Source organism: Oncorhynchus nerka, linkage group LG21 (genome assembly GCF_034236695.1).
Source record: "Oncorhynchus nerka isolate Pitt River linkage group LG21, Oner_Uvic_2.0, whole genome shotgun sequence".
NCBI classification, from domain to species: Eukaryota; Metazoa; Chordata; class Actinopteri; order Salmoniformes; family Salmonidae; genus Oncorhynchus; species Oncorhynchus nerka.
Genome location: NC_088416.1, coordinates 29794985 through 29822365, shown reverse-complemented (window position 1 = coordinate 29822365; position 27381 = coordinate 29794985). Strand labels below are relative to the sequence as shown.

The 27381-nt window shown below is 43.1% G+C and overlaps 1 protein-coding gene across 3 annotated transcripts; it reads right to left on the bottom strand.

The window, feature by feature from the left end:
• Nucleotides 1-60: 60 nt before the first annotated feature.
• On the bottom strand, nucleotides 61-27300 carry LOC115110485 (TRIO and F-actin-binding protein-like). Of its 3 annotated transcripts, XM_029636187.2 has the most exons (15): nucleotides 25598-27300; nucleotides 25305-25440; nucleotides 24820-24897; nucleotides 21383-21439; nucleotides 20720-20788; nucleotides 20509-20598; nucleotides 18697-18806; nucleotides 15836-16268; nucleotides 14923-15157; nucleotides 14660-14771; nucleotides 10165-10324; nucleotides 9929-10042; nucleotides 8876-8962; nucleotides 2658-2857; nucleotides 61-2535 (listed from the first exon to the last, which is right to left on the bottom strand). In XM_029636187.2, the coding sequence occupies exons 1-14, from the start codon at nucleotides 27283-27285 to the stop codon at nucleotides 2696-2698; spliced, it is 3531 nt and encodes a 1176-aa protein (XP_029492047.2). In that variant the 5' UTR covers nucleotides 27286-27300; the 3' UTR covers nucleotides 61-2535; nucleotides 2658-2695. The 3 variants fall into 3 exon arrangements, with proteins under 3 accessions (XP_029492047.2, XP_029492050.1, XP_029492048.1); XM_029636190.2 differs by lacking the exons at nucleotides 24820-24897; nucleotides 25305-25440; nucleotides 25598-27300 and adding an exon at nucleotides 23721-23811; XM_029636188.2 differs by lacking the exons at nucleotides 24820-24897; nucleotides 25305-25440; nucleotides 25598-27300 and adding an exon at nucleotides 23014-23438.
• Between the last annotated feature and the right edge of the window lie 81 nt (nucleotides 27301-27381).

Genomic DNA, 27381 nt, shown 5'->3' with positions numbered 1-27381 from the left:
CTATAAACCATTACGAGTTAGGCCTAGTACAGAGTTCTGAATATGGAGGATTCACAAGGCTGTATAAACATGCATTTTATTGCTTGTAAAACGAGGGTACTTTACAAAGATATCACATGCCCTTACATTAAATATTTAAAAAACTTGTCAAAAGACAGTTGTCTACTTTATCATCTCCTCACAATATACATGATACAAAAAAAAAACCATTGGCTCATTGACGCAACACTAGACATTTTGTGGCACAAACAATCATGCCTACACAATGTTCGGAGTTTGGGAAAGGATCGCAACATGCATCTTCTTAGCCTCATCAAAAATCCTTGCAAGACGACATTTCATCGAACTTCTACATGCAATTCTCCAGTCACAGAAGGCACTATATATGAAACAGAAAGCACACATTCAAATGACTTATCTACACAGAGGAATGAGTGATTTCCAAGTTGGCTTCCCAGGAATTTACAGTACCAAACCACTTTCTCTGTATCAATCCCAATGGTACATTGTTATAAAGTTTAACTTCACAATGGAGACCCACATTGTAAGATGATATATTACACTGAATAAAGATACAAATAGGTTTGCGAAGTAAAATGCGTACAATGACAATCACCGAGCAACCATTGTTGATATACAACATTAAGGTCGTTCCACCTCAAAAAGCACAAGAAAAAGGCTTGAAACCCACCGTCTCAAACGGTCCTAAAATTGTTCATGTAGTTATTTGTAAGAGATATGATTAGCATTCCTGAAACATGATTTAGTTTATATATAATTTGATCTCATAAATTAAACTAATTGATTGTGCCCAAATTGGACTAAACTTCTTCCTACCAATGAGTAAGGCCCCAAAAATGCCAATACCACTCCAACATCTAGTATAGATTCAGTTATGTTCAACAAGTTCCTTGAATATTCCAATAAGTGGCAGCTTTCTGAGAGAGCTATCCCTATGGTGCAATTCTCATATGAATACTTTTTCTACAAGTCCAAAACTTTGATGGAGAAATGGGCTAGGGACTAAAATGTGACAACCCAAAAAAAAAATACATTGCAGTCATGTTTTTCAATAAAATTATTAGGAAACAGCATTGCGATTAGTGAAATTTAGCATTAAATCCAACCCAATACCATTACAAAACACTATATGTTTGAGACTTATACCATTGAAGACCATACTATTGAAACCATTAGAACTGCTATAGCTTAAATGGTTTTCTTGTTCACCAGGAATGGTCTAACAGGAACTAATCCAGACCTTTTTTGAAGGGAATAAACCTCACACAAAGGGGCAGTTTCCTGGACACATATTAAGCATAAAATGACAAACTCAATTGCTTTCATAGAGGACTGGCTTGAAATCGAGGATGACCACACAATGTATTTTCATAATGAGCCAAATCTATTGGTTGTGTTTACAAAGGAAATGTTGTGATCTATTCAATAAACACAACAGACCAGAAAAATTGATGAGTGCGGCAGTATAGCAGGACCACGGCATCTAGTGGTCAAAACCTAGTACTTTCACACTACTTTATGGTAAATAATGCAAGTAACTTCAATTACTAATTTCTCTGAACAGGGGGGGGGATAAGAAAGAAAAAAAACATCACCAGATTCATAGGGAATACATTACATAGTATGGAGAAGCAGTACTCCAAGCAGCAACTTCATACTACTTGTTAAAACAGAGAACTGATACTGTCTACTGGTTGTTGGGGTTGGATTGGCATGTGATGTGTTGTGTGGTGAGTTTGCGGGTGGCTTTTGACAATGTTATTAGATTCCTCATGTCTTACTCATTAGTAGGAAGAAGTTTGGTCCAAATCGGATGATGGGAACTATATTTATTGAATATTATGTGAATCCTATATAAAAAAAATGTAAATGCCAATTTGGGTGCAATCACTTACCTTTCTCAGAGATCAAATTAAGTTTCAACAAAATAATGTTTCAGGAATGTCAATCTTTCCTGTTGCCAATTACAGAAACTATTTTGGAACAATCTTGAGATGGTGGGTTTCATGGCTTGCTGAAATGGCATGGAATGACTCAGTCTGTACAAATCCACGCTCAAATGAAAATAGTTTTGATTTTGGCGAGAATTATATCCTGCTTCCTTATTCAGCTTTTGACAGTAGCCAACATGTAGACCAACTGTTTATATGTTGGCTACTGTCAACATGTAAATAGTAGGTCTACATGTAGGTAGGTATGCAGAGAAGGGTAATCCAGTGCTGTTTCAGGTCACAAATACGTCACAGCAACAGTCTTTACACAAATAATCCAGTTTCTCAGACCAATATTTTCATTCACTCACTCTCGCACATCAACGACAGAAAAAAGTTAAAAAAGTGCAGATTAAAATTTGTTCAACCCAGTGTAATATGACCGATCAGCTGATACTAGTCTATGCCGCTCATCGGCTGAATGATTGAAAGCTAAGGCACTTTCGTGGTCCCCCGAGCCGGCATCTTCTGGTGCGAAGACTTCTGCTCCTCTCCTATTTCAGTCACCATTGTGCCCACACAACTAGAAAAAAACAAAAAAATATTAGGCAATTACAGTTTCATCATAGAAGATCAATGTAATCAACTATTTCAAAGTTGTGTGAGCATGACTATGTATCTCTTAATAATGAGCTACGTCTATACCTCTCTGTGTCTCTGAGCAGAGCCCTTGAGGCGGTGTCTCAGTGTTCCAGGCTGTTGCCTAGTTTCTGGCCCTCCTGCAGGGCAACCATGGCCAATCTCAGGTGCTCCCTAAGGCTCTGGATCTCCCGCTCGCTCCTGCGCTTCATACCACTCAGCTCCCCGTGCACCTCTTTATACCGCTCACAGGCCGACTGCTTCTCCTATAGGGGTAAGGGCACACAGACAGAGGTATATCAGATGGACAAAGTATACCTCTTACACTCTGGGCAGACATACAATGTTGGGATGGACAGAAGAGCCTGAGGACTTGTTTCTTTGCTCTTGTGATTAACTTGGAGCCAGCAACCACACAAGATAGCTTTGCTAACTTGTAGATTAACAGTCCAGTTTGTGTGTAGAGTTAAAGTAGTCTCCAGCTACACATTGTTTAAAAACAAAACCGACACGTGTGTAGCTATGGGGAAAAATTCTAAATTCTAGCCATATTAGCATAAACATGACATCAGTCAAAACAAAACATGGTATCAATAAGATATAACGAGCCACCTGTGATTCCCCACATGGCAGCTTGTTGTGGCTAATTACACGGTAATGGAATTATTCCGTTTTCTTTTTCACTCTTTCAAAACTCTTAAATATCTTCTCCGAATTAAGATTCAACCATGTCTGCAGAAGGAATGCGGTGTCAGCTATGACATGGCACCGTGAGTTTATTTCAGATATTGAAGTACAATAAGTGAAGTGGATTTACACCTGCTAACTGAATTACGATAACGAAATTACATCATGGTCCCTGGCACAGCGTCGTCCAGGTTTGGCCGGTGTTGGCCGTCATTGTAAATAAGAATTTGTTCTTAACTGACTTGCCTAGTTAAATAAAAAAAATGTAAATAAATGTATTTATTTGTATTTATTTGTATCAATTGTATTTGACTGCACGCTGTGTTCTACTCACTGTACTATCCAAACTTGTGAAATACGTCTATGATGGGCCGGACCAAATCTGAACCCATCTGCGGACATCAAGGCTAGGGTGGACTGACCAAATCTGAACCCATCTGCGGACATCAAGGCTAGGGTGGACTGACCAAATCTGAACCCATCTGCGGACATCAAGGCTAGGGTGGACTGACCAAATCTGAACCCATCTGCGGACATCAAGGCTAGGGTGGACTGACCAAATCTGAACCCATCTGCGGACATCAAGGCTAGGGTGGACTGACCAAATCTGAACCTATCTGCAGACATTAACATTAAGGCTAGGGTGGACTGACCAAATCTGAACCTATCTGCAGACATTAACATTAAGGCTAGGGTGGACTGACCAAATCTGAACCTATCTGCAGACATTAACATCAAGGCTAGGGTGGACTGACCAAATCTGAACCTATCTACGGACATCAAGGCTAGGGTGGACTGACCAAATCTGAACCTATCTGCGGACATTAAGGCTAGGGTGGACTGACCAAATCTGAACCTATCTGCAGACATTAACATTAAGGCTAGGGTGGACTGACCAAATCTGAACCTATCTGCAGACATTAACATTAAGGCTAGGGTGGACTGACCAAATCTGAACCTATCTGCAGACATTAACATCAAGGCTAGGGTGGACTGACCAAATCTGAACCTATCTGCAGACATTAACATTAAGGCTAGGGTGGACTGACCAAATCTGAACCTATCTGCAGACATTAACATCAAGGCTAGGGTGGACTGACCAAATCTGAACCTATCTGCAGACATTAACATTAAGGCTAGGGTGGACTGACCAAATCTGAACCTATCTGCAGACATTAACATCAAGGCTAGGGTGGACTGACCAAATCTGAACCTATCTGCAGACATTAACATCAAGGCTAGGGTGGACTGACCAAATTTCGACATCCCTTGTCGGACGGTGCTCAGTGGGTGAGGATGCTAGTTACAGTTAATGGAAAGAGAGGGGGCTCATGGGTAGGTGTAAGTAAGAGCTGGGAGAGGTGACATTAACGAGAGAGCGTGCACGAGAGAGGGCTTGTCCAGACAGACATTTTTAACACGCTTGGTTTGACCACCAGACAAAGTAAAACAGTTATGAGCTGAACATAACAGAATGCCAGTGGAAGGGTAACAGTAGCAGGTGACCCAACTTGTTTGTGACTAGAGCTGTGGCGGTCATGACAGTTTGTCAGCAGGTGATTGTCACGCACACTTAGTATCCCCAGGCCTCCAAGCTGCCTACACCTGATGCGCACCTTTGCAAAATCTACATCTAATAAATACATTGATTATACACTATCACAATAAATCCATTATTTATTTTAGTCAGGTTGAAAGAAACATGAACAGAATACGAGTTGACCTACTGCATGTTATCTGGCTATTACACTAGATTTAGACTTATTTGACAATGTTAGTTGTGAATTATACAAACCTTAGAATGTCTTAGAAATCAAAACATATGGCTGCATGTTGTGACTATAGGCTATTGAGGATTTGAGAAAGTAGCAATAAAATCTTGTGCTCTGTTCCTTGCCTCAGTCTGCACAGCTGTTCTCTCAAGTGATCATATTTTCACCCATCAGACTATTCTAAATTGAAGCTCGTCTTTACTAATATGTATAATTAGTTTAATTTAGAACGGCACATTATCAAATGGGAAGGAACAGGGGGAAAAGACAAGTAATCTGTATGCACTTGAATAGTGAATGGAGGCTGCGCTCTTTCCCACCAGTGATGACGGATAGGCTACTTCGGTTTTATAGCAGAGCATGTGCTTAATATGAACAGCTGAGAAATAAATATCACAACACTTATTTCACTCCATGCTTCACACGGTTTGAGGGGCATGCTCTCGCTGAGCAACAGGTGATATTCTGCCCAAACTGTATGCCATGGGCTCCCCAACCCTGTTCCTGCAGCTACCCAGTACTCTGTATGCCATGGGCTCCCCAACCCTGTTCCTGCAGCTACCCAGTACTCTGTATGCCATGGGCTCCCCAACCCTGTTCCTGCAGCTACCCAGTACCTGTATGGGCTCCCCAACCCTGTTCCTGCAGCTACCCAGCCATGGGCTCCCCAACCCTGTTCCTGCAGCTACCCAGTACTCTGTGCCATGCCATGGGCTACCCCCATGCCACCCTGTTCCTGCAGCTACCCAGTACTCTGTATGCCATGGGCTCCCCAACCCTGTTCCTGCAGCTACCCAGTACTCTGTATGCCATGGGCTCCCCAACCCTGTTCCTGCAGCTACCCAGTACTCTGTATGCCATGGGCTCCCCAACCCTGTTCCTGCAGCTACCCAGTACTCTGTATGCCATGGGCTCCCCAACCCTGTTCCTGCAGCTACCCAGTACTCTGTATGCCATGCTACCCAGTATGCTCCCCAACCCTGTTCCTGCAGCTACCCAGTACTCTGTATGCCATGGGCCCCAACCCTGTTCCTGCAGCTACCCAGTACTCTGTATGCCATGGGCTCCCCACCCTGTTCCTGCCTGTTCCTGCAGCTACCCAGTACTCTGTATGCCATGGGCTCCCCAACCCTGTTCCTGCAGCTACCCAGTACTCTGTATGCCACCCAACCCTGTTCCTGCAGCTACCCAGTACTCTGTATGTTCCTGCATGGGCTCTGTATGGCATGGGCTCCCCAACCCTGTTCCTGCAGCTACCCAGTACTCTGTACCCTGTTCCTGCCACCCTGTTCCTGGGCATGGGCCCAACCCTGTTCCTGCAGCTACCCAGTACTCTGTATGCCATGGGCTCCCCAACCCTGTTCCTGCAGCTACCAGTACTCTGTATGCCATGGGCTCCCCAACCCTGTTCCTGCAGCTACCCAGTACTCTGTATGCCATGGGCTCCCCAACCCTGTTCCTGCAGCTACCCAGTACTCTGTATGCCATGGGCTCCCCAACCCTGTTCCTGCAGCTACCCAGTACTCTGTATGCCATGGGCTCCCCAACCCTGTTCCTGCAGATACCCAGTACCCATGGGCTCCCAACCCTGTTCCTGCAGCTACCCAGTACTCTGTGCCATCCAACCCTGTTCCTGCAGCTACCCAGTACTCTGTATGCCATGGGCTCCCCAACCCTGTTCCTGCAGCTACCCAGTACTCTGTATGCCATGGGCTACCCTGTTCCTGCAGCTACCCAGTACTCTGTATGCCATGGGCTCCCCAACCCTGTTCCTGCAGCTACCCAGTACTCTGTATGCCATGGGCTCCCCAACCCTGTTCCTGCAGCTACCCATATGTCAATGTATCTGTTAAACCATGTGATGCTATGAAGAATATCAGAAGGGGAGGAGGACAGAATGGAGTCTTGTCTTCTTATGGAGAATGTGTCTGTAACTATTGTATGTCCCCTCTGAGGTTGCCCTTATCTTGATTTGGTATATGACCTAAGAGGCTCACTGTTTTTTCTGATCTTGTCCAGGAGGGGGTGTATTTGAGATGGGAGTATCTAGAATTGACAATTGATATATGCCATTGGATGAGGTAATGGTTTGGTACTATGTTGTACCAAGAACAAGATAAGAACTTTGTTTAGGAGACCAAACTAAACGATAATTTATAGCTAATGCTGTCTGGCTATGGGATACTCCTCTCTCAGGTAAAGTCTTCCTTTGTAATGTTCCTAAGATCTGCGTTTTGTCATGTGAGTTGAGATGGGTGTGTCTTGGCTATAAATTATACTAATAATTGTTTTGTAAGCACTCTCAGAGAATTCATTTATAGACACTGAATTGATCTGAGAGTCAAACAGGGTTATGGTGAAGCTCATATAATTAAAAGATGGAACTACAAAGCAATATTTCCTAGATTAACAAAAGGTAAACAATTTCTCCAAAATGAAACAAAGTGCTGATATTAGTTGGCTTCAACATTCTGTGTTTTGATGCATTTTTAATACCTTTTAATACTTTTTCTGGTAGATGTTTTCTAAGACTCATTTTCCATCTGTTTATCCACAAATCAAAGCCTTCACTTATGCCACATTTTTAAATTGGAAAATGGTTGAAAATGTATCAATAGCTAGGTTTCCATCAAATTGGCGACCGATTGTCATGTGAATATTCAAAAATATGCATAAAAACAAGAGTATGCACATTTTCCCATCAGAGGTGTTTCCATCAAATTGACTTGTGGATAAAAGGCTGTATGTGTGTGATGACGTAATGCACATAAACATATATATAACATACCGAATAAAAAATACAAGTTAAATGAGTTTCCATCACATTTTCAACTCTACTGATGGTTCTCACTAAAAGTGTTTGCGTTATATAGCGAGTGTACCCACTCTGGTATTGGCAAATGCACTGCAGATGACACTAAATGATGAGATTATTATGGATAAAAAAATGTGAGAATTTCTATTTGTCAAACAACAGCCAAGCATCGATGATCATGTCACCAGAACAAGACCCTCAATATTGGAAACAAGCATAAAGCTCAACACCTTGCATTTTCACCACCCTTTGAAGTATATCATTTATTTAATCTATAATCTACTAAACAGCATGCTTTCCTACTAAACAGCATGCTTTCCTACTAAACAGCATGCTTTCCTACTAAACAGCATGCTTTCCTACTAAACAGCATGCTTTCCTACTAAACTTTCCTACTAAACAGCATGCTTTCCTACTAAACAGCATGCTTTCCTACTAAACAGCATGCTTTCCTACTAAACTTTCATACTAAACAGCATGCTTTCCTACTAAACAGCATGCTTTCCCGATGAGTCGTAGTAGGAAGACCACACAACGTCATCCCGACTCCAGCTTTACTTACATATCATAGCAATATTTGCGCATAAAAGCTTTTCCACTGACGTTTCTTGCGTCATTTTACCGACACAAAAAGATGCCACCTTGTCTAGTGTATTTTGTTGTGTCGACATTTGGAAAGTTTACCAAAAAATGTTGTTTTCCATCAGGCCTGTTGTGAATGTTTTAAAAATATTTTTTACTCACATTGGAAATCTGGTTTATGCATTAATTTCCCAAAAATATAGATTCTTATCTTTCATTTGACACCCAATTTGATATGCGCCTATGAACTTCACGTTGGGTCCTTTTACATGGACATGCCCAGAGTCATCTGACCGGTCAGAATTATAATGCATGTCTTCCGGCCACATCGATACACACGCATCATTTGTGACGTTGTCAGCCAACCCGTCTACAGATTAAAACATTAGACCTTTATGCCTGCACACAAATACACAGTGAACCAGTACCGTGTTCAGGAACTGAAGTTCGTTCCTCAGACAGCTGATCTCCTTGTACAAGTACTGCACCTCATTCTCCTTCACCCTGAGAAGAACCTGTGACAAAACAAAATAATATTATTACAAGCTAACAAGAGTGATAAACCCAACATCTAAGACACTGAGCAAACAAATAGCAACTGTCCATAAAAACATTATTTAGAAGAAACATTTACTCTGTCAAAATGGACTACAAAGTGTAAATAGGATGATTTTGGTCATAAAGTCAGTCTCTTCCAAAATAGAGTTTTGTGAGACTTGTCGTCGTAACCGCAACTCAGCGTAAATGAAGGTTGGGTTTGTTTCAATCCTGCCCACATCTGGTAATCATCAATTCGGAGTACAGTAGCACGCAACCCGATCGTAATGCCTGTGGCAACTTTGGGTTCACTAGTTGGGGACCATCGGTAAATTACACAATGTACATGGAAAAACATGTTAAAAGTCCAATAGCTCCAAATTTCAGTGACTTAACCCTCCAAATATAAATTGTATTAATTCAACTAGCCCCGGAGGTAGGCTATCCAAAGTCAAACCAATTTTGCCACGGGCGCACAATAGCCGACTGAAGCTAAGTGGCAAAATAACTCACTCTTCCCACCTGAGAACACACACACACACACATCAAACCACAACCCAAAACAACTCTCGGTTGAATTTAGTCATGGCCACTAGCATTTCTTAAATGAACCAAATCTAAAAACTAGGCCAAATCAGGAAGTGCAGTCACCCTTTAACAAATTAACTTGTGTGTTACAAACACCTTCGGTGTCTCCATGGGGCACAGCGTCCAACAGGGGGAAGTGTGTTTCAGTGTACAGTCAATGATGCATTTATGTACAAATTCACACCACACACGTTCAAGGCATTGCCCTACATAGTAACCAACTGCACGCTGCCTTTCATAATCCCTTCCCTTTCTATTCAAACATGAGAAGTGCCCCCTATGTCACTGTTGTAGGTAGAGAGGCTGATGGTTGAGGGGCTCTCTACATCTTATCTCCTCCCCTCTTCCTGACCCACCTCCAGCTCACAGGACGGCCTGTCCTGGTTGTTATGGGAAACACCCTCCGACCCCTGGCCCGTGACGATGGAGCGCATGCGGCTGATCTCCTCTGTCAAACGGGCCTGTAGGTCCTGAAAGGTGAAAACATTGACAGCATTTGAGCATACAGGCATTGCTTGTCTATAACAGAAAAGTGTTAGGGTAGACTAGGCTAAATGCACAGGACCAGCTGACCTCCAGACTCCTGGCTCACCTGGTTCTCTTTCCTCAGCTGCTCCAGCTCGCTCTCCTTGCGAGTAATGTCTTTCTCCCTCTCCCCGTTACTCTGCTCAGCCCTGTTCAGCTCCAGACACTTCTGGGAGTACCTCTCAGACAGGCCAGACAGCTCCCTCTGCAGGGCCTGGGTCTCCAACCTGAGGTGACGAGAGGATAAAAACATTTAATTTATATAAACTGTATATTACAGTAAATACTATATTATGCCAGAGATTAAAAGCAAAACTGGAGACAATACTGGTATTCTGTAGAAAACTTGACACACTGCACTGGCTGTGCACAGTCAAAACAGTAGCAGCCATGTTGCGTTTACATGGCAGACCATTACATGAATAACACAGTCTTTCATGGTGGTGAAGGTGGGTGTGCTTTGTTCTGAGTAATTCTGTTTTCATTTTGGTACAACAGTGGTTTAGATGGAAACCTCTGCCCACACCTATTAACCACAAATGCAAAAAGAAAATCATAATTGACACACACACACGTAATGTCATGTTCATTAACATTGTATGCGCAACAGATCCCTTGACTTTTTGCACATCGTTACAGCCGGAATTTGAAATAGATTCAATTGTGTCACTGGCTTACACACAATACCACAATGTCAAAGTAGAATTATGTTTTTAGAATTGAACAAATGAATCAAATATGAAAAGCTGAAATGTCTTAAGTCAGTAAGTATTCAACCCCTTTGTATTGGCATGCCTAAATACATTCAGGTGTAAAAATGGGCTTAACAAGTCACATAATAAGTTGCATGGACTCAGTGTTTTTGAATGACTACCTTTAAAATACTATTATCTGTAAGGTCCTTCAGTCGAGCAGTGAATTTCAAACAGATTCAACAACAAAGACCAGGGAGATTTTCCAATGCCTTGTAAAGAGCACCTATCGGTAGATGGGTAAAAAAACAAAAAAACATTGAATATCCCTTTGGGCATGGTGAAGTTATTAATTACAATTTGGATGGTGTATCAATACACCCAGTCACTACAAAAGATACAGGCATCCTTCCTAACTCGGTTTCCTTCCTCTCCGGCAACTATTCAGGAATTTCACCATGAGACCAATGGTGACTTTAAAACAGAGTTTAATGGCTGTGATGGGAGAAAACTGAGGATGAATCAACATTGTAGTTACGCCACAATACTAACCTAAATGACAGAATGAAAAGGAAGCCTGTACATCTCAAGGGTGATCAATGGAAACAGGATGCACCGGAGCTTAATTTCAAGTCTCATAGCAAAGGGTATGACTATTTTTGTAAACAAAATGCAAAAATGTCTAAAAACCTGTTTTCGCTTAGTCACTATGGGGTAGTTTGTGAAGAGTGCTGAGAAACATTTTTCCCCCTTCCATTTTAGAAGGCTTTAAAACGTATGGCTTGAACCCTGCTAACGGGATCGATATGACAACAGCCAGTGAAAGTGCAGGGCGCCAAATTCAAAACAGAAATCTCATAATTAAAATTCCTCAAACATAGAAGTATTTTACACCATTTTAAAGATTAACAAGTTTATCCCACCACAGTGTCCGATTTCAAAAAGTCTTTACGACGAAAGCACACCAAACGATTATGTTAGCTCTGCACAGAAAAACACAGCCATTTTTCCAGCCATAGAGAAGTCACAAAAAGCAGAAATAGAGATAAAATGAATCACTAACCTTTGATGATCTTCATCAGATGACACGCATAGGACTTCATGTATGTATTGTTCGATAAAGTTCATATTTATATACAAAAATCTGAGTTTACATTGGCGCGTTGTGTTTAGTAGTTCCAAAACATCCGGTGATTTTGCAGAGCCACATCAATTTACAGAAATACTCATAAACATTGATAAAAGATACAACTATTATGCATGAAATTATAGATAAACTTCTCCTTAATGCAACCGCTGTGTCAGATTTCGAAAAAGCACACCATGCAATAATCTGAGTACAGCGCTCAGACAACAAATCAAGCCACACAGATATCCGCCATGCTGTGGAGTCAACATAAGTCAGAAATAACATAAATATTCGCTTACCTTTGATGATCTTCATCAGAATGCACTCCCAGTTCCACAATAAAATGTTTGATTTGTTCGATAAAGTCCATAATTTATGTCCAAATACCTCCTTTTTGTTCGTGCATTTAACCCAGTAATCCAAATTCATGATGCGCGAGCAGACAAAAAGTCAAAAGGTCCCGTTACAGTCCGTAGAAACATGTCAAACAAAGTATAGAATCAATCTTTAGGATGTTTATCATAAATCTTCAATAATGTTCCAACCGGACAATTCCTTTGTCTTCAGAAATGCAATGGAACTCAAGCTAACTCTCACATGAACCCGAGTGAGCAGCTCATGCCACTCTGCCAGACCACTGACTCATTCAGCTCCCATTCCCCCTCCTAGAAGCATCAAACAAGGTTCTAAAGACTGGTGACATCTAGTGGAAGCCTTGGGAAGTGCAATTTGACCCCATAGACACTGTATATTCGATAGGTAAAGAGTTGAAAAACTACAAACCTCAGATTTCCCACTTCCTGGTTGGATTTTTCTCAGGTTTCTGCCTGCCATATGAGTTCTGTTATACTCACAGACATCATTCAAACAGTTTTAGAAACTTCAGAGTGTTTTCGATCCAATAATAATAATAATATGCATATATTAGCAACTGGGCCTGAGTAACAGGCAGTTTACTCTGGGAACCTTATTCATCCAAGCTACTAAATACTGCCCCCAGCCAACGTAACAAAATGTGGAAAAAGTAAATGGTTTGAATACTTTCCGAAGGCACTGTACATGTACAAATGACCTCGACTAACCTGTACCCCGCACATTGACTAGGTACCGGTACCCCATGTATATAGCCTTGCTATACTTATTTTATTGTGTTACCTTTTATTTTATTATTTACTTCAATTTATTTAGTAAATATTTTCTGCATCGAACTGCATTGTTGGTTAAGGACTTGTAAGTAAGCATTTCACAGTAAGGTCTACACAGGTTGTATTCAGCGCAAGTGACAAAATGTTATTTGACTATAGCATGATCAGAGCATCTGCTAAATTAACTAAATAGAAATGTATATACAAATTAACAATTGCAAAGCATGCTGAGTATTATTCTATTGAGCTCCACCCCAAAACAAGGCCAATAATAATACCCAGTGTGCTTTGCAGTTTATTTTGGTATGTTCATTTTCACTTATACATTTTGGTCATTTAGCAGACACTATTATCCAGAGTGACTTGCTCAACTAGCATATCACAGTCATGGCAAGTGAAATGTTTTTGTAACCCTTACTGAGAACGTTGTTGCTGTTCGGGTCGGCTAACTGCAAATACATTTTTGTATTTTAAAATACATCTATTTTAATGACATACATTTAAAAAATAAAGGTATTTTGTAGTTTATTTTGATATATTGACCTTCATGGCATTTTGTAATTGTATTTTGTCCATCCCGGACCATAGGCTTAGTGGTAAAATGCACAGGAGGGGATACTTCAGGCAGAGATAAATTCAGTAAGCTGTCAAATGTTTGTGTTCGTATTTCCAACAGTGCAGTAATATCTAACAAAACACACAAATCTAAAAAGTAAGAAATATTAGGATGAGCGATGTTGAAGTCCGGAGTGTATACCGTGCATTCGGAAAGTATTCAGACGCCTTTACTTTCATCACATTTTGTTACATTACCTTATTCTAAAATGGATTTTAAAAATAAAAAAAATCCCTCAAACTACACACATTAGCCCATAACGACAAAGCAAAAACAGGTTTTTAGATATTTTTGGGATGGTTCCAGGTTTCCTCCAGACGTGACACTTGGCCTTCAGGGGAAAGAGTTGAATCTTGGGTTTGATCAGACCAGAGAATCTTGTTTCTCATGGTCTGAGTCCTTTAGGTGCCTTTTGTCAATGTTCTTGTCAATGGCAACCCGGAACATGTCCCAGATCGTGTGATCATAGTCTTTAACCAAGGATTCCGATTGGTCAGATCAGCAGTGAATAGACCTTAGCACGGGTACTTCCTGTTTGAGTTTCTGCCTATAGGGAGTAGCAAAATCGTGAGTCGTGATCCAATTTACCTAAGGGAGGTCGGGGGAGGGCTTGTAGCCCTACCGAAAGGGAGAGTAACAACGGTCGAGTTTTTAAAGTGCGAGTACTGCAGGCGTGTTGATAGAACTTCGGTGGCATTTTCCTCAGATTTTCTTTATTAAGGTCCCAGCTATAATAAATGCGGACTTGGGATATGCGTTTTCCAGTTTGCGCAAGGTCCAGTGTAGTTCCTTGAGCGATTATGCAAATACCTTTTTTGGGGGGGAAAGCAACATCGTCACCAACATTTTCTTGCATCCATCTGACCATGCAGACTGCAAAGTGAATGGAAAGAAAGTGCTTGTGACTAAATGATGGTACAAAGGGTGTACTATGTATGTGAAGGTGTGTGTAAGGAATAGGTTGTGTTTTGAGCACTCACTGCTGCTGTGTGCGTAGGGTCTGTGTGTTGGCACTCCCTCCACCAAGCCTTTTTGCCTTCTCCACCTCTCTTTCCAGCTCCTCCTTGTGGGCCTTCTTCAGTGTCTCCATAACTAAACCACAGAGAGAAAGGGGAGGATGAGATAAAATGCTGTTGTGTTGGCTGTTCCATTCTGACGTCACACGCCTCAAACAAAAGTCCTTGAATTGGGGTGCTAATGACATCGATGTACAATTTTGACCCTTGATCCCATGATCCCTGACCTTGTGCTGTGTCCTGGGTCTCCTCCCTCAGCACCCGGTCCCTGTCCCTCTCCAGCTCTCGGGTCTCGCGGGTATGCTGCTTCTGCAGCTCCTCCAGGACCTGTTTGTGGGCCCGCTCCATGGCCTGAAGGCTGCGGCCGCACGTTGCCTCCCGACCACAGCTACCTCCCCCCACCCTCCCCCCACCACACCCCCCTCCCTGCAAACGCTCCAGCTGCTGCCTCAGAGACGCCACCTGAGTGTCACAAAGGTAGAGAGGAGGTAAAGCTCACTGAAAGAAAGAGAGAGGCGGCGGGGTGGTATGTAATTACTGGGTTGAACCGAACTGACATGCGAGTAGTGAAGGGGGATGTGAATGCCATATTCCATGCAGTCATATATCCCACACATCAGGTCATGTGTCTCAAAGGGAATGTTAGGGACTGTATGGATCATTGACAAAGGGACAGTGCAAGGAGTACATTCATCTGGATCAGATTCCAGCAACCCCATGATATGATTGTATGGTCTGCACGAGTCCTAAAACTACCCCCGTGAAGACACAGTAGTCAACAGCACACTATACAATGTTATCACATGACACATCACTCAAAGATGGAATGAGCCTCCAGCAGTGTTTCCACTATCGACATCTGATAAACTCACAGTTCTAGAACCAGAGAAATGTCTTACTTTATTTTTCCGGGCAAACCGGTATTGCTAACTAAGCCCCTATTACACCCTCCTCCTTGGTATTTTGAAGGCTGACAGAGTCAGTATTACTGCAGAGGGCCTGATTACCATCCCGCATGCATAATAGAACAAGTCTAGTGTTAAAGAGTTAAACTTCATCTGTAGGTGAATCATCTAGATGAAGAGTAAATTTGCATTTATTTATTGTGTTTGCAAATTGAAAAACATCTCCACGCACTACCTCCCTCTGCAGCGCCTCATTGGCTGGATGGCTGGACCGTGAGCCCATTGGCAGTAGTGACCTCATCTCCTTTAGTGGCAGCCGCTCAAACTCTGCCCACTTTTTCTCAATTTCCTCCTCTGCTCTTATCCTGGGGTCTGAGCCTACACCCGGCCCTTTCCTCGACAGCACCTGCTCCCATGTGCTACTGGTCACATCTCTGCTCCTCTCCTCCTGCCATTGGGCGTGCTCCCTGCCCTGCCCCTCTCCTGCCTCTCTCTGAGTGGCTGGCAGAGGGCTGGAGGGGACGGGCACTGGTGACAGCTCAACACAGTCAAATCGGCGTACAGAGGAGGTGGTGATTTCTGATCCAGCATCACCGTGGCGAGGTGGTGGTCGATGAGTGGAGGCCAGGGAGCGAGAGTTCTCCTTGTCACTACTGCTGTCAGGCAGTCTGGAGGAGAGGAAGGACAGAGAGAGACCAAGTCAGACAGAGAGAGAGAGAGACCAAGTCAGACAGAGAGAGACCAAGTCAGACAGAGAGAGAGAGAGAGAGAGAGACACCAAGTCAGACAGAGAGAGACAGAGAGAGAGACCAAGTCAGACAGAGAGAGACCAAGTCAGACAGAGAGAGACCAAGTCAGACAGAGAGAGAGAGAGACCAAGTCAGACAGAGAGAGAGAGACCAAGTCAGACGAGAGAGAGAGAGAGAGACCAAGTCAGACAGAGAGAGAGAGAGACCAAGTCAGACAGAGAGAGAGAGAGACCAAGTCAGACAGAGAGAGAGAGAGAGAGAGACCAAGTCAGACAGAGAGAGAGAGAGAGAGAGAGAGACCAAGTCAGACAGAGAGAGAGAGAGAGAGAGAGAGAGACCAAGTCAGACAGAGAGAGAGAGAGAGAGAGAGAGACCAAGTCAGACAGAGAGAGAGAGAGAGAGAGAGAGACCAAGTCAGACAGAGAGAGAGAGAGAGAGAGAGAGACCAAGTCAGACAGAGAGAGAGAGAGAGAGAGAGAGAGACCAAGTCAGACAGAGAGAGAGAGAGACCAAGTCAGACAGAGAGAGAGAGAGACCAAGTCAGACAGAGAGAGAGAGAGACCAAGTCAGACAGAGAGAGAGAGAGAGAGAGACCAAGTCAGACAGAGAGAGAGACCAAGTCAGACAGAGAGAGAGACCAAGTCAGACAGAGAGAGAGACCAAGTCAGACAGAGAGAGAGACCAACTCAGACAGAGAGAGAGACCAACTCAGACAGAGAGAGAGACCAACTCAGACAGAGAGAGAGACCAACTCAGACAGAGAGAGAGACCAACTCAGACAGAGAGAGAGACCAACTCAGACAGAGAGAGAGACCAACTCAGACAGAGAGAGAGACCAACTCAGACAGAGAGAGAGAGAGAGAGCGCTGATTGATGAAGTGACAGTATAATAGGGCTGTGGCCGTCATTACATTTTGTCAGCCAGTTATTGTCATGCAAAAGACTGCCTGTCTCACGGTAATTGACAGTTAATTAACAAACACATTTAGCATCTCCAGGCCTCCACACATACAAGCCACTGATGCAGACCTTTGGAAAATCTAGATAAAAATAATGTAATAAATCAACATACACCATCACAATAATACATTATTTCCTTTAGTCCGGTCTAAAGAAACAAGATAACAACATGTATTTCAGGAGAACAGAATAGGAGTTGTGGCCTACTGCATGTTATGCTTGGCTATGTTCCATGCCATAGACTTGTTCATTAGGCTGACAAGATATGCTTAGAAGTCCTGTGCCATCATTTTATATGATTTTATACTTAGAAGAATGTAATTTAACTTAGCTGAATAAAATAGAAAGTATATTTTTCCCCATTCGGAACGAGTGAGCTTAAAAGCGATCATTTGAAACAGGTCCTATACACTAGATTTATAGTTATTTGGCAACTTTAGTTGTGAATGATACAAACATTAGAAAGCAAAACGTATATGGGCTGCATGATGTGACTACAGGCTATTGAGGATTTGAGAAAGTAGAAGAAAAAAAAAGGTTTGCAGTCTGCTCCTTGCCTCAGGCTGCACAACCGTTGTCTCATCAAGTGAGTATTCTATAGGCTAGACCAATTAGGTATCAAATACATCTTAAATCAGTTTTTAAATGTTTTTCTGCCATGTGTAACATACAGTAGGCTATGTATTGTATAACAGCTCAATCAAATTTATTTCAGGGTTTTTGTTCCGGCTTGGGCTCATATAGGCCTATGCATAAGCTCAAATATGAGTATGGGTGTTGTGAATTAATCTTAGAAAGCGCTGTCCATTTCCTTGTCTTAGGCTTTGAACCAACATCCACAACGCCCGTGTTTCACTCTCAGTTTCAGCCTGCTGTTGAACTTCTTTCTTCAAATTCATCATCACAGTAAGGTGAATTTTAAAAGCATGAGACTGTTTTGATGATTAGTGTTGGATGTGACTTTTGATTGCGTTTGAATTGCTGTCAGAGTGGTTAGAGGGACAATAGAGCCCTGAGTACCAGGTCATTAGGACCTGATGGTTGTTAGCAACTTGGGTACTACGAAAGCACGTCCCAAGTACATAAGAGGAGATTACCATGACTCAACTGTCACGTGTAATTTTACTGCGGTCATGACTAATGACTGCCGGTGTGGCGGTAATATGGTCACCGCAACAGCCCTATCACACAATATCACTACATAAAAGAAATCCCTGGTGATTCACTATGTAAGCAACATAACATTACAAATCATTAATGAGACAAAGTAATCCACAACTGCCCAAGGACTTAGTAACCCACCTGTACACCAGTATGAGAAAACAATAGGCCTCTTTATGTGACTTGTGTATTTGCCAGCTGGGACACAGAGGGAGGAGGAACTCACTGTGTAAGGTCTGGAGAGCTGCTGGGCCGAACACTCTTCCTCAGAACCTCAATCCAGTTCCTCCTGATCCCTGCAGTCATAGCTGACAGTGTGACAACTGCCTCCCTCGTCTGACCGACAGAGAGGAGAGAAGAGTAGGTTAAGAAATGGAAAGGGTGTGGTGAGGGGAAGAGAAGGAGAAAGAGATCATTCAAATACCTGTCACTCATCCTCACATAACATAGAAAATAACACTTAAACAACACAATGTAACTCCAAGTCAATCACACTTCTATGAAATCAAACTGTGCACTTAGGAAGCAACACTGATTGACAATAAATTTCACATGCTGTTGTGCAAATGGAATAGACAACAGGTGGAAATTATAGGCAATTAGCAAGACACCCCCAATAAAGGAGTGGTTCTGCAGGTGGGGACCACAGACCACTTCTCAGTTCCTATGCTTCCTGGCTGATGTTTTGGTCACTTTTGAATGCTGGCGGTGCTTTCACTCTAGTGGTAGCATGAGGCGGAGTCTACAACCTACACAAGTGGCTCAGGTAGTGCAGCTCATCCAGGATGGAACATCAATGCGAGCTGTGGCAAGAAGGTTTGCTGTGTCTGTCAGCGTAGTGTCCAGAGCATGGAGGCGCTACCAGGAGACAGGCCAGTACATCAGGAGACGTGGAGGAGGCCGTAGGAGGGCAACAACCCAGCAGCAGGACCGTTACCTCCGCCTTTGTGCAAGGAAGAGCAGGAGGGGCACTGCCAGAGCCCTGCAAAATGACCTGCAGCAGGCCACAAATGTGCATGTGTCTGCTCAAATGGTCAGAAACAGACTCCATGAAGGTGGTATGAGGGCCCGACGTCCACAGGTGGGGGTTGTGCTTACAGCCCAACACCGTGCAGGACGTTTGGCATTTGCCAGAGAACACCAAGATTGGCAAATTCGCCACTGGCGCCCTGTGCTCTTCACAGATGAAAGCAGGTTCACACTGAGCACATGTGACAGATGTGACAGTCTGGAGACGCAGGCAGCAGAACGTTCTCCACGGCAACATCCTCCAGTATGACCGGTTTGTTGGTGGTTTCGTCATGGTGTGGGGTGGCATTTCTTTGGGGGGGCCGCACAGCCCTCCATGTGCTCGCCAGAGGTAGCCTGACTGCCATTAGGTACCGAGATGAGATCCTCAGACCCCGTGTGAGACCATATGCTGTTGCGGTTGGCCCTGGGTTCCTCCTAATGCAAGACAATGCTAGACCTCATGTGGCTGGAGTGTGTCAGCAGTTCCTGAAAGAGGAAGGCATTGATGCTATGGACTGGCCCGCCTGTTCCCCAGACCTGAATCCAATTGAGCACATCTGGGACATCATGTCTCGCTCCATCCACCAACGCCACGTTGCACCACAGACTGTCCAGGAGTTGGCGGATGCTTTAGTCCAGGTCTGGGAGGAGATCCCTCAGGAGACCATCCGCCACCTCATCAGGAGCATGCTCAGGCGTTGTAGGGAGGTCATACAGGCACGTGGAGGCCACAAACACTACTGAGCCTCATTTTGACTTGTTTTAAGGACATTACATCAAAGTTGGATCAGCCTGTAGTGTGGTTTTCCACTTTAATTTTGAGTGTGACTCCAAATCCAGACCTCCATGGGTTGATACATTTGATTTCCATTGATAATTGTGTGATTTTGTTGTGAGCACATTCAACTATGTGAAGAAAAAAGTATTTAATAAGAATATTTCATTCATTCAGATCTAGGATGTGTTATTTTAGTGTTCCCTTTATTTTTTTGAGCAGTGTAATTGGAACAGTGAAAAACACATTCACCTGTATTTGAAATCCATAGTTCTTCTCTACATCAAACTCAGACACTTTTACACAAGACTTCAGGTCAACCTCCCCGTCCAGATCATCCTTCTGTAAGACACAGTTAGGAACAAACAAGTAAGACTACAGACACATATCAATAACTCACAATGTATCCCCTAAGACAATTATTGCAATAGTCAAAATAACTTTGAAGCCATTGAAAACGTACCTCCTCCGCCCCAGAGTCTCTGTAGTACCTCAGACCAGCATCGGTCAACACAAACCAGTGCTTCTTCCACTGCAGACAGACAAGCCACCAGTTAAACCAGCACTATTCGACCAATCCGACACACTAATGCACACAAGCAGCTAAGTGACAGTTCACAGCAAGACATCATTCAAATCAAGTTAACATGGACCAATGAAACCTATGGAGTACACAGTGTTTAAGACATTATGACGAGTATAATAAGAGTGCTTAAAGTGATCTATGGGTCATCTGAGTGTTTGTACTGTGAATTCAAAATGAGTTCAAACACATAACATACAAACCTAGCACACAGATGATACAATGAGCCACAAGCTCATGTGAGGACGTTTCATACTCAGTCTTATCCTGCTAGAACATACCGGTTGTGCCTGCCTGGGCACACCAAGCTATTACTGGGATAACACATGGATAGTCTGCAGCTATCGCCTTACGCACAAGCGTTCTCATTAGGAGAGAGGGAAAGAGGGCGAGAGAAAGGAGGAGAGGAATCCAACAAGAAAGCAGAAGGGAAGAGAGCTAGAAAGAAAGAAGAAAACAGATAAACAAGTGATACATGACTCCTGACTAGATAAGACAAGAAAGAAAGAAAGTGATAAGAAATGAAGAAAAATTTGACTTCACCTCTCCATTCTCATCCAGTTTTGACATCCATCCCTTCTTGAAGTTAAGGAGGTCAGGCTACAAGGAAAGAAGACAAAGTGTCAGGTTAACGGAACCGTTTTGAAGAAGTGAGACAAACACAAAAGTAGAACAAAGGATGCCAGTGTAGGATGTTCACAATACAAAGACCAACAGGCGTCTCATGCAGTTAGTGCACCATGGCAAACGCCTACATTCAAATGTGTGAGGACATGGAAGTTGAGGGTTTTTAGAAGTGTTAAAGGCAACAACAACAACAAAAAAGCACACATTTGGGTGATGAGAGAAGACAGAAAAAAAAGATAGCCAAGGTAACAGTAATATAATCAACGTAGACATGGGGAACTAGAGCAGAACACTATGTAGAGAGATTTGCAAGGTCATTAAATCTACAGTCAGAATGAGACCAGAGGTTTCACCATCTACATCCCTAATACTGTAACAGCTTCTAGGGTTCAAACATGGATTATAGATTTAAAAATCAGACTCGTGTGTTACTGATATTTAACCACTGCAGCCTCAACTATTTCTAGGAATCCTTTCAGTTTGAGGGTGGGGGGAGCAGGGGGAAACCTGTGAGGTACTTTACAGAGGTGATCCTGGATCAAGATTAGGAAATTTATTCCATCTACATTCCTCAGGGTGGGTCTTGATCTCCTTCAACCCTCCATCACTGCCTGTTCTCACTGTAACTCATAAGTTGTCACGTTGTAACCACCACTGTGCTTTGTTCCAGCCAAACCATGACAAGGTCTGAGGAGCATTAACAGGCAGATGTATGGTTACAGCATGAGGTAGACTTAGAACGACCTTCCCATGAGTTGACTAATGATAATCAAATGTGTCATCGTGGTAACTGGTGTGTGTATGTGTGTCTCAAAACATTTACCCTACAAATGCTTTAATATAGTTTTGAAATGAGATGCAATAAACTAATAGTTGGCAACTACAGGAAACATTGTTGACAAGCTGTTAACGTTATTTCAGCAAATAGACGTTTTTCGAAGTGCCAGGATGAGGATGACCCACCTGCACACCCTTAAAAACACTTGCTTATTCATTTGAAGGGATAAACTATATGTTGTTTGAATAATCATGCATTTATAGATTCCTCAAAGGCCAATTACAAATATTCTAAATTATAAGGGATCTAACAAAACAAACGATTGGGTTGAGGTGTTCGTTTGCACATGCAAACAGTCAACATATGGAGCTCAATGTTGCTCCAATTCAATTGACACTTAAGAACTGTAAACAATTGGATAACCCTAATGCGCTGACATAAATACAATACGCATACATTTTTGATTAGCCCTGGCAGCCCTTGGCAATGGCATAAATTACAGCCACAGGTACGCAAAAAACAACGTGATGTATAGAAAACAAACTACAAAACGAAGAATTAAAGGCCACGAAACACAAGAATACAGACACACCCACTCCCCGAATTAAAAATGTAACCATTTTAACCCCAATGTTCCATGTTGCCTAGTGGTTGCCGCGAACAATTAAACATTCTTGCAACAATGTCTTGGAACACCGTTCAGTTATAGGCAACAAAAAAATGGAAATGTAATTCAAGTCGTGGCATCAAGGCACAAGTGCAAACGTACCGTCATGTTCGTAGGACCCAGGAGGCAGTTGAGAGAAAAACAAGTAAACACTTGTTGTTGCAATAGCCTACTCGTCCAACAACTTTATTTTGTACCAATGTGATCGGGGTTGAATAATTATTGCTTCAGTTTTCTACCTGCTGACCCGTTCGCTTAAAAACTTGTCTGCCTAGCAGGAAGGCTAAAAAATAAAACAAACCCCGCCATTTCTACCCATCTTGGTCGGTGAAACGTATCTTATCGATCAAATGTATTTCCCATGGACTATTTCAACAGAAACTGAAGATCATAGACGTCGTTGACACATACAACTCTTGAAAGACACAATTTCACAACTTTCCTGCCGTTTGTTACGATGTTTTTCGTTCTACACTCTCGCCCTGTTTACCACTTCCTGGGCAGATCTGTAAGAATCGTTTGAGCAAACAAGCTAACCAATCAAGTGATCAGTAGGCTTCTCAGAATACTTGAATATTGAAATATAAACTGTACACTGCCAAAAAAGCAACAAATGACACCTACTTCCAGACCACATAGCTTCTACTAAAATACACATCAAAGCATTTATGACATTCCTTAGTTGAGTAGCTAGATTCTTTATGCTGACTAGGTCAAATCTTGGGAGGTTTAGGAGGTTATTTTACGCCGATTTTCATGCAAAACGTTTATTAAACGGTAGCAAAAGGTATCACACGGGAGGGACTTACCTGCATTTGTCCAATATAAACTATCGTTTAAGTTGCAACACGTTCCCAACGGTTTGGACTAACGATTACACCCCAGGCCAAGAATTTGAAACACATGCCCCAGCAGCCACTGTAGACAAAGCTCATTCTATGAAATCCCAGTAGGGTTCAGGTGAAAGAAACAGACCTACAACCCACCAGCATACTTCAAAGTCTGAATTAAATTGAGGAATGTTAAAAGAAAGCATTGAAGTCACACTGCATTTGAATTGATAGAGCAGGCATATACCAGTTTATCACAACTTCTTGAATTCATAACCTGAATAAATAGACCGATATGTGTTTGTAACATTGTAAACAAAATAGACTGCATGCAGGAGGAAAACATTGTAAAACGAAACATTCAGATTAGATATACTGTACACTAATAAGCGTGTGAGTAAATAAATACTAAATGTTGACCATTATTCAAAGCAGCAACGGGGCAATAAATATTCAAGCCAAAAAGCCCTTCTATAATAGGATCGGAGAAGGACGTTTGGATGTGGGCAGGTGAATGTGCACTCTGGCCTTTTCTAAATTGGATTTGCTCAACTTCTGCATCCTCTCTCCTCCATCCTCTCACCTCCTTTTGAAAAAGGCAAAAGGTCATCGAGGAGAGGCAGTGTAGAGAGGGAACGTGTAGAATATATAGTTAAAACGATATGTAGTATATTGTTTTTAAACATGTGCATGCTTTTCTCCTCTGACAAAACGAAAGCTGGTTCAAAGGGGGTGTGGCAGATTTCTAATCATCTCTGCAAAAGACTCTGGTAGGATACACATGACTATCCTCGATGAAAGGTGGCTATCGAGAAGGACACTCTTCCGTTCGCCTACTAAGGAATTGACATCTCCTCAATCACAACGGTTTCCGGATCACGGAGGAGAGAGGATGGAGGACAGACTTTTACCCAAATGAGAAAAGGCATATAAATGCCATGCCCCTTAGTAGAGGAAGTTTAGTTTATGTAAACTGAAGGAAAATTAGTCTGATGACCTGCATTCAATTAGACAACCTCCATAAAACAATGTACAATTTGATATAGGCTACAGAAAGCACACACAAGTAGACCTGTACCTGCATTTGTTCCAAGGAAGAGTTATGTTGTGCCCTCCATGGACTGGCCTCCTCCTCTATAGTGGGGCTGTGGGGCCTCTGTGAAGGAGGAGATTGTAATTATTAGTGTAAAAGTTTCTGGTGTTTTGTGATGTAAAACTGAGTGGGTTGAGCATAACACATCAACCCTGTTACCCATAGAGAGACAGGCTACACATTTTTAACATTTGTCATTTTTTGTGAAGTTTGCATTCAATTGTCACTCCATGTTGCACACAACAAGCTTCCATTCCCCATGTCACAAGGGGATTTATGGCTGATTTAAGATGAAATCGTCAACCCTGCTACTTTATTTGGCACTTACTATAGTGTTTTATTTAACTTCTTGAGATGGGAAAACTAGTTTTTCATGAAGTTGAACATGTGCTCTTTATGACAGAATGTTAAAATTAGGTTAAATAAAACATACACTTCTCAAAAGGCATTGAATTGGCGGAACGACTCACCTGCATTTGCAAAGAGGTGGACGAGTGTGTTCGAGACAGTCTACCACTGCTGCCATTATGCCATTCTATGTGGTTTCTCTCTAGGTCCCCTGAGTCATCTAGCCACTCTCTGGAGGGATGCTTGGAGAGGGAGTGGCTGAAACATCACACACGTGACTTTAGATACAACATATTAATACTTAAAAAACTGTCAGTGACACAATACTGATGTCACATCTGAAATACAGAGGGAGAAACCACTTATAACTTCCTCTTACAGCATTACCTTGCGGTCAACAATGGAAAACCCTAACCTTGCTGGTTTGAAGAGCTCCTGTCTCCCTGAGGGTAGATTTGGAGTCTGTCCAACATGACCATGCTGCTCCCTTTGGAGGACAGGCTTGACCTTTGGTAGATCGGCCATCATGGCGTACTCCTCCCTACTCCTCTCCGTTGACTCCCCCGACAACTGGCCAGACTCCGAGGACTCCATGGAACTCTGGGACGAGGTGTGCCTTTGCATCTGAGGGGAGGGACTTAGGTTGCGGTTGGTCAATCCTTTTGTGTTTGGGGAGGAGCTACGAGTCTCCAGACCCTGCTTACTACTGTTACTCCTAGTGGTTTCCCAGGTGACAGCAGAGGCCCTCTGAGAGGGGGCAGATGTTTTGTTCTCTCTGCCTTCTCTGGATGGGGAGGTGCTATGTAGGAAGTGGGTGGAGCCTCGCCAGGTGCCAGGGGAGGGGTTTGAGTCAGGCCAAGCATCACCGTAACTGTCTTTTCTCTGGTAAGAGAGGCTGGAGTCACCACCACTGGTGGTTTTCCTGAGGAGTGACTGACCTGGTGGGTCATTGCGTGTTTTGGATGGAGTGGAGTTGCGACTGTCATTGCTCTGACCATTGAGGGCCCCACTCTTCTCAGATTTGTGCAGTAGTGATTGGCCGGGGGTGTCATGGCCCCTCCTTGAAGGGGAGGAGCAACGACTACCACAACTTTGACATCTGACAGAGCTGTTCGTCTCTGATTTACAAAGCAATGATTGGCCAGGGGCATCATAGTCCTTTCTCGAAGGGGAGGAGCTCTGAATGTCTTGACTTTGACTATTCAGGTAGTTTTTGGATTCACTTTTGCGCAGTGATGACTGGCTCGGTGTATCATAGCCTCTCCTAGAGGGATAGGAGGTAGGACGATCACGACTTTGACTTCTGACAGAGCTGTTCGTCTCAGATTTACGAAGCAGTGATTGGCCAGGGGGATCATATCCCTTTCTCGAAGGGGAGGAGCTTCGACTGTCTCGACTTTGACTATTCAGGTAGCTGTTGGATTCATTTTTGCGCAGAGGTGACTGGCTAGGGGCATCATAGCCTTTCCTAGAGGGAGAGGAACTTCCACTGTCACGACCTCGACCATTTCCATAGCCACTTGTCTCACTTTTGCAGAGCAGGAATTGACAAGGAGTGTCAAAGCCATGTCTAGAAGGGGAAGAGCTACCACTTTCATAGGCATGAACATTTAAGTCATTCCTAGAAGCTGATTTCCGCAGAGATTGTCTTTCGGCATCATAACCCTCCCTAATGGGAGAGCCACACCAGCCGCCGTGTGGACTATGACCATTGAGAGAACTGTTTGTTTCAGATTTGCAAAGGAGGGACTGGCTGGTGGCATCGTAACTCCTCCTCGAAGGAGAAGAATTGCGACTTTCATGACCATGACCATTTATCAAGTTGTTCCCATCAGATTTGCGAAGCAGGGTTTGGCTGGAGGTGTCATTAGCCCTCCTCGAAGGAGATGAGCTTCTGCTGTCACGGCCATTTAAGGAGTTACTTGTTTCAGATTTGCGCACCCGAGATTGTCTGGGGCTTTCGTAACCCCTCCTTGAAGGGGCGGAGCTTTGAGTGTCACGTCCACGACCATTTAAGGAGCTGTCAGTCTCATTCTTGCGCAATGCACTTTTAAAATATGCAACAGAGTTGACCTGTGATATGGAACCAACTGAACTGGCCATCGATATTACGTTTTTATTCAAGCCTCTAATATCAACACCTCGTCCATAAGACCTCTGGGGGGGACCTCTAGAAGTCTGGTCCCACCCCTGAGACAA

Excerpts from the sequence above, each read along its gene's own strand:
- LOC115110485 (XM_029636187.2), bottom strand. The coding sequence starts at position 27,285 with ATGGCCAGTTCAGTTGGTTCCATATCACAGGTCAACTCTGTTGCATAT. Across the intron at positions 10,325-14,659 it reads ACCCTACGCACACAGCAGCA|GTTGGAGACCCAGGCCCTGC; the intron begins GTGAGTGCTCAA and ends TCGTCACCTCAG. Across the intron at positions 10,043-10,164 it reads AGCTGAGGAAAGAGAACCAG|GACCTACAGGCCCGTTTGAC; the intron begins GTGAGCCAGGAG and ends TTCACCTTTCAG.